General features: G+C 40.3%; 1 protein-coding gene across 4 annotated transcripts in view; it reads left to right on the forward strand.

The window, feature by feature from the left end:
• SUSD1 (sushi domain containing 1) overlaps window positions 1-10,049 on the forward strand; it is a 34,961-nt gene extending 24,912 nt beyond the window's left edge. For 2 of the 4 annotated variants that reach the window (XM_026672310.2, XM_087957584.1), the window contains 4 exons: window positions 984-1,242; window positions 2,666-2,705; window positions 5,512-5,605; window positions 8,563-10,049. In XM_026672310.2, the coding sequence (XP_026528095.2) occupies window positions 984-1,242; window positions 2,666-2,705; window positions 5,512-5,605; window positions 8,563-8,584 (415 nt within the window). In that variant the 3' untranslated portion in view covers window positions 8,585-10,049. The remainder of the gene's footprint in view (window positions 1-983; window positions 1,243-2,665; window positions 2,706-5,511; window positions 5,606-8,562) is intronic. The other 2 variants (XR_015747992.1, XM_087957583.1) reach the window with 2 other exon arrangements.
• The last annotated feature ends 7,030 nt before the right edge of the window (window positions 10,050-17,079 follow it).

Consider the following 17,079-nt stretch of genomic DNA (forward strand, 5'->3'; position numbering starts at 1 on the left):
AGTCCTTGACTTACAACCATTCATTTAGTGACCTTTCGAAACTATAACGGGACTGAAAAACAGTGACTTATGACTGGTTTTTACACTTACAACCATTGCAACTTACAACCATTGCAACATCCCTAGGGTCACATGATTAAAATTCGGGCGCTTGGCAACTGGCATGTATTTTGGACAGCTGCACTGCTCGAGAGTCTCGCAATCACCATTTGTAACCTTCCCAGCCAACCTCCGACGAGCAAATGGGGAAAGCTGGATTCACTTAACATTTCAGCGACCCATTTAACAATGGCGGCAAAAAGGTCATAAAATGGAACAAAGCTCATTTAACAACTGCCTTGCTTAGCAATGGAACTTTTGGGCTCACTTGTGGACGTAAGTCGAGGACTACCTGTGTACATGCTCATACGGATTTGTTCCTCTTGCATATGGATTGCTCTTTAACATCCCAAAGTGCTCACTAAGATCATTCTGGTTAGTTCATTCAGTTGTCTCTTGAGTTTTGTTCAGAGGCAGGTAGGAACTTTCACCCTTTCGCCATATTCAGAAACATTGATTCTGGGAGGTTTTTGAAGATAAGGAGTACTGACAATCATTTAATTTGCACTAAGGAAGCTGTTTGTTTTGGAAAGGGAGAAGAAATTTCCTAACAGTGAGAACAATTAAACAGTGGAACAGCTTGGTAGGCCCTCCATCACTGGAGGTTTTTAAGAAGAGACTGGACAGCCACTTGTCTGGAATGATATAGGGTCTCCTGCTTGAGCAGGGGGTTAGACTAGAAGACCTCCAAGATCCCTTCCAACTCTGTTCTGATTGATTCTTGTTTCTAGTGGCCAGGGCTGGAATGGCTGCAAATAGGGAGGTTAATGTTGGCCACCTGAGCAACGACAGCATCTTGAAGAAAGTCAGGCTAGGCCGTAAAATTCAATAGCAATAAAAATAGTTCTTCGCATGACTTGGTGCTTTTATCTTTTCATTTCTAGTTCTTACCAAGTGATTGTCATTCCTGGGATTCCGCTCTGCAACTTTAATTGCTACTCCTTGACCAACCTCTCCTACTTCAGCCAAGGTTCAGAATCCGACAGCTACGTGACAGCTGAGTTCTCAGCCAAGAGCATCCCTGAGAACAGGTTGACATTTGTTCTCGGAGACCGACTGTATTATGGAGGATTTTATAACGCTCCCTTGAAACCAAGAAAAGCGTATTGTGTTGTACTTAGGACTGTCAGCCAGTGGAATGGGGTAAGAAGACTGTTAAAATGCTTCCCATTCTTCTGCTCCTTTTATCTTGGCATTTCAACAGATTCCTGGGCAGCTTACAAAACAGAAGTTGGTAATGAAATAAATTGAAAACAAAGGCTTTCAAACATGACCATGCCAAAAAGAGCATAATAGTATTTAGAAAACTGCAAAACAATCGATACAATTTACAGAGGATAAGAAAGTCTGAGAATATAGAAAGACGTTTACCTGTCTCTTTTAAGATCAAGAGAGATTTCAGTTAAATTGAAGTGATATTAGCTCAGGCAGCACTGCGACATCCACAAGGCGAGGACTAGAAATAAACCTACATTTGCAATGTCATCATAACGTCAGATGGTCACTGAATGAGGCAGTTGGTAAGTGAAGTGAATTATTGATTTTTTAAAAAAATCAATAATTAGAGCATGACCACCAAATGGATCGCCAATCAAAGCTTCAATCCCAGGATCCTTAAGACTCTGAATATATTTACTGTCAGGGAAATATAGAACAAGAGCAGGGCCTTGTTTCTCCTCCATTTGATAAGACCTCTTCCCTGACCCCCAAAGTGAAATTCAGATGATACTGAATTAAGCAATCAGTCAACTCAATATTGATATATTTTGGATATTATGTTGACCCATTTCTATTATTTCTCTGTTTTGATTTTTTTAAAAAGTAGGGAAGCACAGGGCAGGAAATGTGATGTGACCTGTTTTAAGATTGCAGATCATGGTAGTGTGTGATGAAGTACAATTGTTTCCAGGGTTATTTTATAAAGAGAGAAAAAAGAAACTCAGTTTGATCAGTACATTTATGATGGTACAGGTAGCCTTCGCTTACCGACTGCCTCATTCAGTGACCATTCAAAGTTAGGATGGTGTTGCAAAAGTAGATCTATAATCAGTCCTCATAGTGCTCCCGTGATTGCCATTCGGGCATTTTGTAACTGGCAGTATTTTTTTGTAACTGTACAGTAACATGATCATCGTTTGAGTATTTTGTGACTGGCACACTTTTACGATGGTCTCAGCAATCTGCAGTCAGGTGGAACCAAGAATCAGATCAATTCTAATTTTCATTTTAATGAATCTGCATTGTATGCTAAGAAAAACTGCATGCCAAAACATGGAGGAATGAATATGTAAAATAGCATTTTATTGCTTTCTTTGCATATTATGGCGGAGTGCCATGCAAAAATGTAGAAATTCTGTGAAAGGCATGCAAATATTTTTTTTTTCAAAGAAGTTTTAAATTCAAGTTGGGAGACTGGGTAGAAAAAATGTAAGATGATCTATAAGAGAGTGAGGAGCACCCACGTTCTAAAATTGAAAGATCTGCCCATCCTTATTGAGAATTAAGAGTTTTTTATATATATTGAGAAAAAATAATATACACTTATGTGGTTTTTTCCCCCCCTCAGATGAGAACACAGTCCTGTGTAATATGGGCCCATATTAGAGGTAGGTTTTCTGCTGAAAAAAATAATTTTGGGTTGTTGAGGCAGAGACAAAATGATGGGGGCGGGCGGGGGGAGAACTTATCCAAGGATACACACAAGAATAACTCACATGGGAACAGCTCTTTACGAAATGTTTTTTTTTCCTTCTAAATTGTCAAATGAAGTACTATTAATAACAGTTTATTATTACCCCACATTGTTGCAAATCTAGATTTCAAATCTAGAGACAGCCACATTAACATCAACAATACCATTACACTTTTCGAAACAAGTTACATTCCTATGATTTGATGTTGGTAAAACCCTTCCAGTAGCTGCAGAATAGGGAGCATTTTCAGGAGATAGATTAGACAGAGGGCAGGTTTATGTGCTGCTCAGCCTAATTCAAAAATCTTTTCAAGCAAATAATAGGAGAAAAAGAGAGAAAGGTGTCAGGATGGAAGGAAAGGATGCATTTCGTCTTCTACCCTCGCCTTTGCTTGCTTAAGCCCCACTGATCAATTGACATTCAATGAAATCAGTTCTTTGCATTAATTGCTGAAAGGCTTGTGGAGGAAACTAGATCGCATTGGATCAAATGCATTTTGTGCCATGCATCAGGTGTTACACACATCCCAGGTTCAGTCTGGTTGCTCACTCACGCAGTCACAATCTGTTGAGGCATACAGAATCTGTAAGCCTTCCCACTCACCTTTTTACCTGGGTTTTCCAGATAGATGTCGCTAGAGCAGACAAGACACACAGCCTGGGTCAGCAGCTGGGAGATAATTAGGAACACGTGCGTATCACTAACCTCACAATCGATACAAAAGCTACAAGTGGCGCAAAGAGCAATGCAAAGATACATGCTTGGCATTACAAGACAAGATAGAAAGAAAGACCTGCACACGAATTAAACCAGGGGTCGCCAATTTTTGGACCTCAGGGACCACCAAACTCATCATTTTAAATCCCGTGAACCAGAGACCCTGGGAAAATCTCCCAAAAAGTCTGCAGGAAAATTCTCCACCCCGTTTTCCTACCGATCGATCATTCTTTATTTGGGATCGCAGGATACTGTCTCCAGCTCTGTTTTCGGGGGAGAGAGAGAGAGAGAAAGAGGGACTTTTGGCTTCATGCAAGGAAAGCAGCAGAAGCAGCAGAAGTCTTTCTTTTTCTCCCCCAAACTCCACTAGAAATGAGTCTTTGTGAGACTTGTCACACCAGCGCAACCTCTTGGAGCCGGATGCCTTGCAGGGTCTCAAAGACTCGTTTCTGGTGGAGTTTGGGGGAGAGAAAGAAAGACTTTGGCTGCTTTCTTTGTGTACAGTCAAAAGCAGAAGAAGAAAGAAGCGGAAAGAAGCAGCCCGGTGGCCAGGCAAGGTGTGTGGGGCTCATGGGACAAGTTCCCCCCCTCCCTTTCCCCCCTCCCCTCACTACCTTGTGTTGTTCGCAATGCAAGTGATGCAAGCCTTATGTTCCCACAGGTCATGTGGGCAGCGCAGCCTTGTATTCCCACGTAGCTTGGATTAATTGCTTTGGGGAGTGCTTTGGGAGTGACATTTCTCTGCAGACCACCAAAATTTTCTCACAGACCACGAGTGGTCCCCGGCCTACTGGTTGGGGACCACTAAATTAGTGAACAAACAAAAGTATATAATATCAAGAGAGTAAAAGAATTGAAATGGAAATGGGCTGGTCACACAGCAAGAAGAACTGTTGGATCAAGGCAGTCATAGAATGGACCCCACTTGATCAAAAGTGTCCACGAAATTGACCTAAAACAAGATGGATCAACAACATCAGCAAGTATCGTGGAGGCCCAATTGACAAAAGAAAGCTCAGGACTGTATGAGTTGGAAATATGCGGAAGAGGCCTTCATCCTGCAATGGATAGACAATGGCTAAAATGATGACGTGCAAATCACTTTCAACTGAACACTGGGGCTTAGCTCTACACAATACATTAACTGAAAATGCAGTTTGCTAATTTAGGGTGCAGTGTGTAGCATAACCCGAGTATTTTACAAATGATGCTTTGTAATTGAAATATGTTGAATGAGCCCAGTCAACAGAAATCTATTCTGAAAACCGGTTCCCTCATCCTCTAGGGTTTCCCTCCCAAACTGTTAGATATGGACCGTGATGTGTCACATTTAATTGTAGGAGGAGAGCTGTGTCAGCCTGGGGTGCCCCAGAATTAGGAGTCTGATGGCATCTCTTCCAACTAACAAACATTATTAAAAGGCATAGCTCATTTTGTCGGATGCAACTGATATAAGATTGAAATTGCAATGGGGATGAAATTGTCAGTGGGCAGATGTTTTGTGGATTGCTGGAATATTTTTTTTTAATAGGGGACACTTTGCACAAGATATAATTTGATGGTGGTTACAAATGCTGAACTTCCTTTGCTTATCTCTTGATGAACTTTCCTGTCCCCTGGAAACAGTTCTGGTTTTGGACTCACTGTTGTTTTTAATTTGTTTCTAATAATACGCAAGAGATGGCCTTCATATCAGAACAAGGAGCCTCTCAATTTAGCTTCGCCACCATCTTCAATATTCTTCCTATTTTTAATAATGTCTAAAGAGTTACATGCAGTACTGATGATATTCTTTTGCTTGTACTTGACTTGTACAACTTGTTCAGTGCAAATTGCAGATCAAAGGGGAGATTTCTGGGCAATTCCCACTGCAAAGTGTGGGAAAACAAAGAATAACTAGTGTGTGGGTGTATTTCGAATGCTTACAGACCTTTCTTTGCTAAATTCCTTTATTACACATTTTACAATTGATAAATGCTATTTTATCTTTTCTTTCTTTCAGATATAGCATTCCCAGTGCAGCATTTGACTATCGTTATTTTAAGCTCAGTTGCTGCTATCAGTACCATCTTTTTATTATTACTCTGCCTAGCATGGTAGGTAACATTGCGTGACTTGTACACTATTTAAGTTCAAAGACCAGTTATTCCTTCCACAACGAGTTCAATCAGTTAAGCAATAATTGATGCTGGAGATAAATTTCTCCAGCAGTTATGTAATTATTGATGCTTGGGGATCTTCAACACAATCATTTTTAATATACAATCTTTTAGAGTTAACCTTAAACTTTTTTAGCAAAAATAATCAAAAGCTGGTCTATATTTTTCTTAGAAAAATGTTCCAGGAGCAGCATACTAGCAATGTCACTGATGCTTTTTATCATTCAAATTATTAAAAAGAAGAAAGAACAATTTATGGTTTACTAAGGCTCTTTATTGTAAAATGAATAAGGTGTATAGCTAGAGAGACAGAGATAGAGATACGAAAGAGAACATCAGCACTATTAAGAGTTCATTTGTGTAGAACTTAAAACATTAAGGCACCAGGCTAGAAACTGGGAGAGTCTGAGTTCTAGTTCTGCCTTAGTATTGACGCTAGCTGGGGGACTTTATTTATATATATTTATTTATATATGAAATTTAGAAAGTCCTGATCTCCCTCATAGGGAGACTGTCTTTGGACCAGTCACTCATTGTCAAAGTGCTAGGAAGAAGGCAAAGGCAATCTGGTTTGATCCAATGGACCACAGTTTAAACAACATACCCATTTCTGAAGTCAGGCATTAGAAAAATGTATACTTTGCTTTACAAAGGAGGCAAAAACCTCTTGCTTTTCATTCTAGTCCTGCCTGGCTTGGTGACCTTGAGCCAGTCGTTCTCTCCCAGCCCAACTCACCTCAAAGGATTGTTGTGTGAAAAATAGGAGGAAGGATTGTGTGCATTCCCTACCTTGGGTTATTTGTAAAAATAGGAAAGGCAGAGTATGAATAAATAAAATTTCCCTTAATCTGAGCCTTTCCTCAGAATTAATAGGGTTAATCCATGTTTCCCATTTCTGGTGGTTCTGTGACTGCACATAATTTTGTTTGTAGATAGGCAAGATCCCATTTCCAGACAGTTCTACTGGTTTGGAAGTTTTAGATTTTCAGCCAGGAATACTATCAAGAATCTCTGTTCTGTTCTGTTCTGTTCTGTCTTTTCCTTAGATGTTATCTGAAGTGCTCAATGTACCTGCTTTTATTTAGTATGACGGTCAGAGGGGACTGATTAAGGAAAAATGGCTCATTCTCATTCAGAAATAGTTTGTATTTAAAGAGAGAGGAGGAAAGTTTGTAATCTTTGAAGAAGAAAAAATAATATGATTCTTTAAATCCCAAAGTAAAAGTTCCAAGTTGTGCAGAAAAAATATGCAAGATATTAACAGTATGTTTCAAAAGAATTATCCAACATGAGACTTCTAAGTAGGTTTTTAATTGAATTTATAATTCAAAGGGCTCTGTGATTTTTATTGAAGATACAGTTAAACAATAAACTTAATTCTGCAGAAAACGAAGAATGCAAGCAGAATTGCCTTGACATGTCAAACAAGTAAACTCTGTCTAGGCCAAGGGTCTTCAAATTTGGCAAGTTTAATACTTGTGGATTTCAACTCCCAGAATTCCTGAGCTAACATGACTGGAGGAGGAATTCTGGGAGTTGAAGTCCACAAGTCTTAAAGCTGTCAAGGTTGAAGATCCTGATCTAGGGAATAGTTGGGGAAAGGAAGGAAACTGAAAAGCCTTAATATTTTTTGCCTGCTAATTAACAATGGAATTAGTGAAAAGCTATTCTTTTTTTTTCAAACCTTTAACTTGGATTTCACTACCCCTTTTATCTATTTTTCTCAAAACTCTTTTAAATGTTGCTAATATTTTATAGAATGGAAAATAGAATAGAATAGAACAGAACGGAATGGAACAGAATAGAATACTTTATTTGGCCAAGAATGATTAGACACAAAAAGGAATTTGTCTCTGGTGCAGAAACACTCAGTGTACATGCAAAGCAACATCATCATCATCATCATCAATAAGAGGAGGGAGTAAAGAAGATAATAAGAAGGATACATGATAATACTACAATCATACTACATGGGTAATTGTAGCAATAGCTACAGACTTAGATAGACTTATATACTGCTTCACACTGCTTTTACAGCCTTCTCTAAGCAGTTTACAAAATCAACATATTGCCTCCAACAATCTGGGTCCTCATTTTATCCACCTTGGAAGAATGGAAGACTTGAGCTGGTCAGGATCGAACTGCTGGTAGTGAACAGTAAGTTAGCCTGCAATATTGCATTCTAACCAATGCACCACCACAGCTATACATAGACATTAGACAGCACTATGAGAATTAGATGTTTTTCAGATTGATGGCAGGAAGGAAAAACCTGTCCCTGTTGTTTTGGCATGCAGTGCCCTGCAGTGCCATCCCGAGGGGAGGGGTTGAAATAGTTTATGTCCAGGATGTCAGGCGTCTGTAGATATCATCTCAATTCTTCTGATCCATGCAATATATAGTATACGTGCAATATACAATATATGCAATACATTATTACTATCTCTTGTCTGTCTGTCTGTCTATCATCTATCTATATTATATGACTACTCTGAAGAGTGATTTAAATATTAACATTGTAATCATTTACCTATTGATTTTTCTACTGTATTATAAAAGTATATGTTCACATGGAACTCTTTTAATAGGATCTGCCTGTATGTTTTACTTTTCAAAATTATTACTTGTGTGAGTCTTATAAAAACTTATCACTAGAGACATTATATCCCGCTGTTTTCTAAGTGATTCAGACAGATTATATATTTGTCAACCAAACAAACTTGATAAATTTTGCTGCTGAGAAAGCTAAGCTACTAAAATATCTGAGTTGGTACATTTGTATTTGACTAATGACTATCCTTGTTACTTTGTCTTATTTTCTGTGTTTCAACTGGTTCAACTGCGCTTAACTTTTTTCATCCCTTCCCCAATGTTTATCCCGCTCTTCTCTGCAGCAGCACATTCAACTCCAGCTGAACCGCCAAGAAAATGGTTTTTTTTTTGATAGACTGCATATTTATCAACTGCGATCAATACTGCCCAAGAAAGCAATGCAGGGTTCTGCAAAGGCTTTTTTCTAATAGATACAACTCCCGACCATTTGGAAGAGAATTAAAACAAGACACAGAAATACGGACCTATCCTTCAGTGCTCAAGAGGAGGAAATCCATATGCAAAATGCCATCTCTTGCCTTCCCTTTTAGAAATGGTTTTCATACCATGTTTTCTTCATGTAATTTTCAATCTTGAAGCTTGTTATGTTTGTTTACACACATACACATTTTACGTACAGAGCAAACTTGTGTGTCTTCTGTTTCAATTCATGTTAAGACACTGAATTTATTTTTAGATGGGGAGTTACTAAATATTTTTAAATAGGAACCTTTAGTAACTCTTCTTTCAAAAATAAAGTAAACCATTTATGTTAGAGCCCCAAGTTAAAACCAAAAATACACATTTCCAAAAATGAGGCAAAACTGAATTTGTTTTCCTTTGAAATCAAGAGGACTTTTCCCTTTATTTCAATAGAATCTATGCTTACTTTTATAATTTGGATCCACTCAGTAGGTGCACATTTCTACTGAGTTGTTTAATGGGACTAGATTTAACCATTCCTTTTTTTTTTAACATTCTCAGAACTTTCAGAAAATTTTACTACTTTCATAACTTGCAAAGAAGCAAAATTTGATGAAATTTTAATTTAGCAAGAATTTTACAGTATTTTGTAGCCTCCCACACTTCTCACATTGCACTTAAGATTATGATGGAATATCTTTCAAAGGATTTTTTTTAGATTAGAAGCATGGGCAGAAAGCAGGAAGAATGATGATATTCATTTAAGTCTTACAATTGTTAGCTTTTAAAGATTGCAGAAGGCAGTGCTGACATTGAGGCTGATGTCTTCAACTTTCTGGATGGTCTCCTGGAGGCTTAACACATCCATTTTAAAGCTTTAAGTGAAAAATATAAAACTTGCATTAATTTTCTCTTTAAATTGAAAATGCAAAAAAACTCCCATCAAAAACTGTGATTTTGCTATTTAATTGACACTCTTGGACATTCTGTAGCCTTGGGCTGCAAATTACTAACCTCTGATGTTCCATGATCTGCAAAGAAAAAAAAAACCCATTACATTTTCTATTCAAAAGTAAAATTGTTTCAAAAACAAAACAAAAACCTAAAAGAATTTTGCAAGCAAAATGCAAGAGACAAGACAAATTTCTTTCATGGAAGAAAACATTGGGCAAATTGGAAGATACATTTCAACACACTCTCAAATCCAGGGAACTGCTAACTGAGATGTATTTGTCCTTAGAACTTTGTTTTAAATGTAGTTTTTTACTTAATGGTTTTAAGAAATAATTGGCAGAATCAGTGAAGCAGAAATGTTTACAGAACTTTGATGATCACTTCAGTATTAAAGAAAAGCATTTATTTTTCACTGAGTTATCTTTTTCTTCCTTCTTTTGAAATGTATTGTGATTTTAGTAATGTTCCACATCACACAGCCTTCCTTCCTGTGGTTATCAGGCTTATGTAAGGCAAGTAAGTTACATAATTGTGTAAAATGTACTTGTTTTTTTTCTCTCTCACTCGCTTTCCAAACCAAAAATATGAGCTGTTGCTATATTACACTCCTTGGCGCTTTAACAAATTTAAGAGCCCTCCCAGGCTCTTAGTGTCACTGTCTGATGTCTACATATAGATCACCTTTGGTGAACCTATTGGCTATTTTCATCTGTAAGATCTTAAAAATTTTGCAAAGAAATCTAGAGCTTTATCATCGTTAATTGGGGAGGGAGTTGGAGTTAGTTGGCTGGGGAGTTCTGGGAGTTGGAGTCCACGGGTCTTGGAGTTGCCAGGGTTGGACACCCCTGCCTTAGATCGTTTTCTAGTCTGTGTTCAGAGCCAGTTGAGGGATCCCTTGCAGCTTTCCAGAGATTCCTCACTGAAATAAAACTGGACAGGTTCCCCTCAGAAATCCCCCTGCGTTACTGACATTTTTCTATACAATGCATCAATAGTTTTGCTTGCCTGGAGGACAGATCCATACCGTTTTGTCGATGAGTTGTGGACATCCACAAAAAAAAAAAAAAAAAAATCCTGCACAACGCACCAAGGTAAAAAAAAATTTGTCCCAATTTTCACATTGCGGCACCCATCTCCCTACTGAAGGCATTGGGAATTTTCTTCCCGAGCACCCGGTATATGTTCAATTTCTAAAAACAGTAACCAGCACCATTTTTAAGCATCAAATTACAACCCAACTTGTCTCGGTGAAGGATTTTGCATTCAGGTTGAAAAAAATTTGGCCTCCTGTCCACTCGTCCTAAACGGAAAGGGACTTTTAGGTGCTGACCCTTAGCCACACCCGCTTCCAGCCAACCGCGGTTACTGAACCAAAGTGGGCTTTCCTCCACCGCTGGCCCTCCTTGCGATTGTTCACCACTAATCCCTCCCCTTTCCTCCACCCCCAACTCTTCATCCTGGTCCATTCCCCAAGGCATGATTTTACCTTTGTGTTTGGCTGCTCTGGATAAGTAGCTGCCAGCCAATCAGGTAGTGGGCGGCAGCAATGGTGCTGGGCAGGAAACACGGGATTGTCGACAGTGCACAACTGGGATCACATGGGATGTGGGGGTGCAGTGTGCGATGGGCGGGGGATTGGGAGTAAATGCAGAAAGACCAAAACCTGGCCTTTCTGCATTTAGCTTAAATTGCTGATTAACTTAGCTTCTCTGTGCGGCTGCAACATTGCAGCAATGAAATAATAATAATGCACTAAGCGGAGGAATATGTTGGCTGCCAGGTGTTTAATCCTCTTGATTAGCATGGAGCAACAGCAGGAGTTGGTAAACAGGACCAGCTTCCAGATTTCACCAGGCCATTAAGAAGAGAAAGCAAAGCCCGAAAGCCCTCTGAGCTTGTCACAAATATGGAGTTGGCACTTTGCAATGCCCAAGCTGGCCGGCTTCATGTATTCTCGGTCGGTTGATTTTTAAAAACAGTAACCATCACCTCTCCACTTGCAGAGCCCTTGGATTAGGAGGGGGTGGTTCTGGCTTCTCGCCTGAGCTCTGTCCCTCATGTTCCTCCTGCATCTGTTCCTCCCTGCCTGCAGGCCTTACTACTTCACAAAAACCTTGACTGGACTGACTCTGCCCTTCCCCAGTTTCCTCACAAGGCCAACGGAGCTGCCCTCTCCATGTCTGGCATTTCTTGTTCCAACTCATCTTCCCTCCCAGATTCATATTCCGACGGGGTCCTAACAACACCATTTTTAAGCATGAAATTCCAAATCTTGTCCCAAAGTCCGTTTTTGCATTACAGTTGAAAAGATTTTTGGCTTCCCAGCACCTGTTTTCTGACCCGGGGACCCAAAAGGCTCGATTTTGCATTCTAACCATTGCCCTACCACGGCTATTTTACCAACAGGGAAAAATAGAAGTGTGGAATTATGGCAAAAGAAGGCAAACCTGTGAGATTTGCTAAGCTTTGACAAATACTTCCTTCACCTGAGATCTTCCTGGAGTGTGTGACATCTGTGATTTAACAGATTCTGGAGCTGGAAACAGCCTAAGTAAGTTGTTCTTTTTAAAAAGTCTCTTTAACAGCAAATGTCATGGTTTTGTTAGATCCTGGTTTGGAGGAGGAAGAGGAGTTGGCACCAGGACTATCCAACCGGGAGAGCATTGCTCTGCAATTGACCTCCTGATGCTCCTGTTTGCCTGACTATCCTGTTTGCTGTATATATGGTTGTCAAATACATTTATTTATATTAAACTACAGGATTCTGTCAAGCGTTTCTGACTCCCTTTGGACATCTGCTGTGCAATTCCCTGACAAGCTTCCTTCAATCTTTGTAGATAGTTGAATGAATAAATTCTATTTCTAGCAGCTGTCAATTTTGTTTATTTGTAGCTCGGCTCAGAAAATAGGACCAAGTAGGTTCTTCTAACAGCAGGAAATCAGATCAGGTTGTTGATGATGACTGCTGTTCTCCCCCCACCTCTACACTACATCAGGGAGACCGATTGGTGGATATTTTCCTCGCGTTCAAAATCTACCACTGTAATTCCACCGTATTAAAGCTGCAGAACAGCATTACTCACTGATCTTGTCAGGGTAATGATGATTTTATAGTTGACCAGCTCCTGTAATGTTGTAATACTGTAAAGTTGTAATGATGATGCAATGGTAGCAATCAGTGAGGAGGGTTGTTTGACTGCTACCACTTTAAGAGGCTGTAATATAAGAGACCCCATGAGGGCATATCTCTCTCTCCATGTGTGCTTCCGTGGTGTAGGTGATTACTGATTGCTGTTTGTTCAAGGCCTGTATCAAAGTACTTGTATGTATATATGCTTTTGTAGGGATAAAACCACTATAAAGGTAAAGGTTCCCCTCGCACGTATGTGCTTGTCGTTTTTGGCTCTGGGGTGGGGGTACTCATCTCCGTTACAAAGCTGAAGAGCCAGCGCTGTCTGAAGACATCTCCATGGTCATGTGGCCGGCATGACTAAATGCCAAAGGCGCACAGAATGCTGTTACCTTCCCACCAAAGTGGTCCCTATTTTTTTACTTGCATTTTTACATGCTTTCGAACTGCTAGGTTGACAGAAGCTGGGACAAGTTGGGATAAAACCATTATATGTAAATACAAACCTGTGTACTGTATTTGCTCTTGGGTTATCTTACCTAGTCACACGTTGACATCTCAAGGCCAAAGAGAAATCAGTTGTGGGAACAAAGCCAATTTTAACTGACATACTTTTGAATCACTCGTGGACTGGAAAGAAGCACATTAGGATGTATCCCTAGACTGGGGTAGGCAATCAATTTTCCCAAGGGGCCACTTGAGAAATGGGAGAGTTGTGGAGGGCTGAACTAATGTAACTGGATTGGATGTCCTCAAACTGTCACCTCAACTCCCTGGGCTGCTCCAGGTGAGGGCTGACTGCTGCACAGGTGCAGGAAAGCATGTTCAGTCCTACATTTCCATGCTCCTGTCACCTGAAAGAGTGCAAAACTGGATCTGATTCAGCTTCTTTCCTGCCCCCTGCAGTGTGTTCATTCACATTTTATTTCTAATTTCTGATTGACCTCATGCAGGCCAGACAGGGACAGTCCAAACAGCTGGAAAGGACCAGGTGTGGCCTGGGGGTTCATAAAATGCCCAGGTCTGCCCTAGACAGTAACCAGCATGTGACAGTGGCATTCATTGGAACCTAGATATTTAAAAAAAAAAAAAAAAAAGTGTTCAAGGAGAAAATCAACCATATATTCATGTTATTTTTTTCCTTTGGGGAATTGGAATTACAAACCACAATTTACCAGTGCTGTATAGCTTTAAGCATGGCTTATTAATGCTGGACAGCAATAGCAATAGCACTGAGACTTATACACCACTTCATTGTGCTTTATAGCCCTCTCTAAACGGTTTTATTGTCCCCAACAATCTGAGTCCCCATTTTACTGACCTCAGAAGGCTGAGTCAACCTTGAGCCGATGAAAATCGAACTCATGGCAGTGAGCTAAATTAGCCTGCAATACTGCATTTTAACCACTGAGCCACCACGACTCCTAGCAGCAGGATTATCCAGATTTATCTACCATTATCCACCTGGATAAAGCAGCACCTTAATCCAGATTTCCTTCCTACCTCCAACATAACTTTCTGCTTTTTCTATTTCTAAAGCAATCTTTAGATAAAGCTTGGTTTGCTTATAGCTCCCTTCATCCCAGCAATTACTTTGTGGGTATGAGAAGGTTGTAATCTAAGATATACAAAAAGCAACAGATTGAGACTGGCTGCTTAAAGACATTTCATGCCAACATGAGTTGACAGCACAGCTTGTGTTGGCATAATAATAAGGCAAAGTAAATCACTCTGGTCAGGGATTGGTCTTGTTAATAGTTATTTTAGACAAATACATTGACAAAGCATTGCATATCTAACCACAGGCTCCAACCGCAGAAACATATCAGCAAGATGTACCTATTAGGTTGATAGGAGGCCTACTTGTTTTGCAAGATAACAGAATCGTTTTAACTGGTAAAGCTTGCATCATTTTGGCCTCTTCTATTTTATATGAGGACTTCTGGAAGTCCTAGTAATAGGATATTTGCAATGACCCTTGTGTATCACTCAGTAATCATAGGATGGCAGTCATAAAAATCTAAACACCCCAGTTTCAATGTGAAGAGAGTGATTTTTATAAGAGAACTTCTCCTGGTTCACATATGACAACTCCAGTGGTGGGATTCAAAATGTTTATGACCAGTTCTGTGGGCATGGCTTGGTGGGCGTGGCAGGGGAAGGATACTGCAAAATCTTCATTCCCTCCCCACTCCTGGGGGAAAGTTATTGCAAAATCTCTATTCCCTCCCCACCTCACTAACCTGCTTTCCAGCTCTGTTCTCCTGTGCAGGGCAACAAAAGAAGACCCAGCCAATCAGCTGGGACTCGGGAGGCAGAGAATGGATGGGGGCAGGGCCAGTCAGAAGTGGTGTTTGCTGGTTCTCCGAATTACTCAAAATTTCCGCTATCAGTTCTCTAGAACTGGTCAGAACCAGATGAATACCACCTCAGGACAACTGTAAATCCATCATTTGCAAATAGTGATGGAAACCCCCCAGGCTTACAGCAGAAGTCCTATCTTTACTTTGGAGGATAACTGAAAAGTCCTTATGCCTAGTGGGCTCCATCAAGACAGCAGCACCATCTCTAGGTATTATCTCTAAGATGAGGGAGGCATAATATCTTTTGCACTTTCCCAGGGGCCACAGGTAGAGATATTAGGTGGGCACAAGACTTGACAGACCAAGGGCCTCATTTTGGCCTCCTGGCCTTCTGAAGAGGTGCAAGTGACCTTCTGCTGTTACTATGAAGTTACCCAAAGCAGCTGGGGTAAAATAGCATTTATGGTGTGTTTTTATTCTGGGGTGAGGGAGTAGCAGTATGGGAGTGGGACTGGGTGAGATCTAGGAGATAAAACTGTTCTTATCATCACCCTTAAAGACTTCATATCCCTCTGTGTTCCTATTGGTCCAGACAAGCCGGATCGTGATTGGACGGCTTGAACGTTCCTGATTGGCTCATACAGGGTTTGCCGCGATTGGCTAAAACCAAGCGCGGCAAACTCAAAGAGTTGTCATTGGCTGCCTAGCTGCGGCCAGCTCTATAAGAAGAGCTGCCGTGCGCTGGGGTTTTGTTTCAGATTCTATCTAATAAATAAAGAGCTGCCCATGCCTCGCCTATCCTTGGGACCCACCAACCGAACTTAACACTCCGGAACAGGAATCCCACTATAGTTTGACAGTTTAGTGCTGGATTTGATGATACAACATGGAGGCACTGAGGATGCAAAATCAGAGTGGTGGAAGGTGGATTCTTGATGGCCGTCTCTATTACACATGATCTTTCTGAAGGAATATAGCTCTAAAGCAGAGATGTGGAACGATGGCCCCTTTATGATTTGTAGACTTCAACCTCTGGCTTGGTCAGGAATTCTGGAAGTTGAAGTCCACAAGTCATAAAGGGGCCATCAGTCCCCCAATCCCCTGTTCCAAAGTGTCCAGGAAAGACTCTTTTCCCTCCACAAACGATCCCACAAACATATTTTAAGGAACGCGGTGCTTGTGGAATTTATTTGAAAAAAGTTTGTTAAACTTTCCTGGTTTCTTTTACAGGGAGGGAAAGGCTTTTAATTTCAATAGAACATACATTTCAATTTCACTGGTGTGTACAATTTCATTGGCATTTTACAATGGGAGGTTCCAATAAGATGGCAGGTGTGACAGGGTTTCAAACGGGTTGGATTCCACTGGTATAACAAACGGCTCAGTGATCGCGCACTTTGCATGTGCACTCCACATTTCGAAAAGGTTTTATACTTACCTTCTTCTGCAGTTCCTGTGACTAAAACAGCTGAGGTGTGGCAAACCACTCTGCCACGCGAATCAGCTGTGCTCTCACAAAAAGGAATAAAGCACATGAAAAAAGCGTGGGCGGGCCGGCCCCACATGCTTGTCACGGTGAACCAATTCACTGCCAGCTGATCTTTGGAGCAAGGGGTTCATCTGAACTGGTCCGAACCGATAGAATCGGTTTCAAACTTACAACCCATGTCCATACTTAATTTCATCTTTTTTAATCCTCTCAGCTCAAAATTCTTGGCATTTTCTGATCATAGTCCAAGCTACGCCTCCCCAGGTGGTCTTTGGGGGATTTTCCTCAAGTTACTTTTTTTTTTCCCTTAAAAGTTTTGTTTCTGTTGTAAACCTTGGGATTTCTCCAAGCATGTTGATGCTCACGTTGTACTTGAGCAAAATGGTTCGGTTGAGATCAGCATATGTGGGATTGATTGGGATAGACTGTAGGAGTGATACTGTAATATAATTTTATCATATTTTATTTATCTATATCTTAAATTATTGTATTTTATTCCCATTTGATTTTAAGTTGTATT

The sequence above is a fragment of the Notechis scutatus genome, chromosome 2 (genome assembly GCF_049901735.1).
Source record: "Notechis scutatus isolate UNSWTSFEM ecotype Mainland chromosome 2, rNotScu1.2, whole genome shotgun sequence".
NCBI lineage: Eukaryota > Metazoa > Chordata > Lepidosauria > Squamata > Elapidae > Notechis > Notechis scutatus.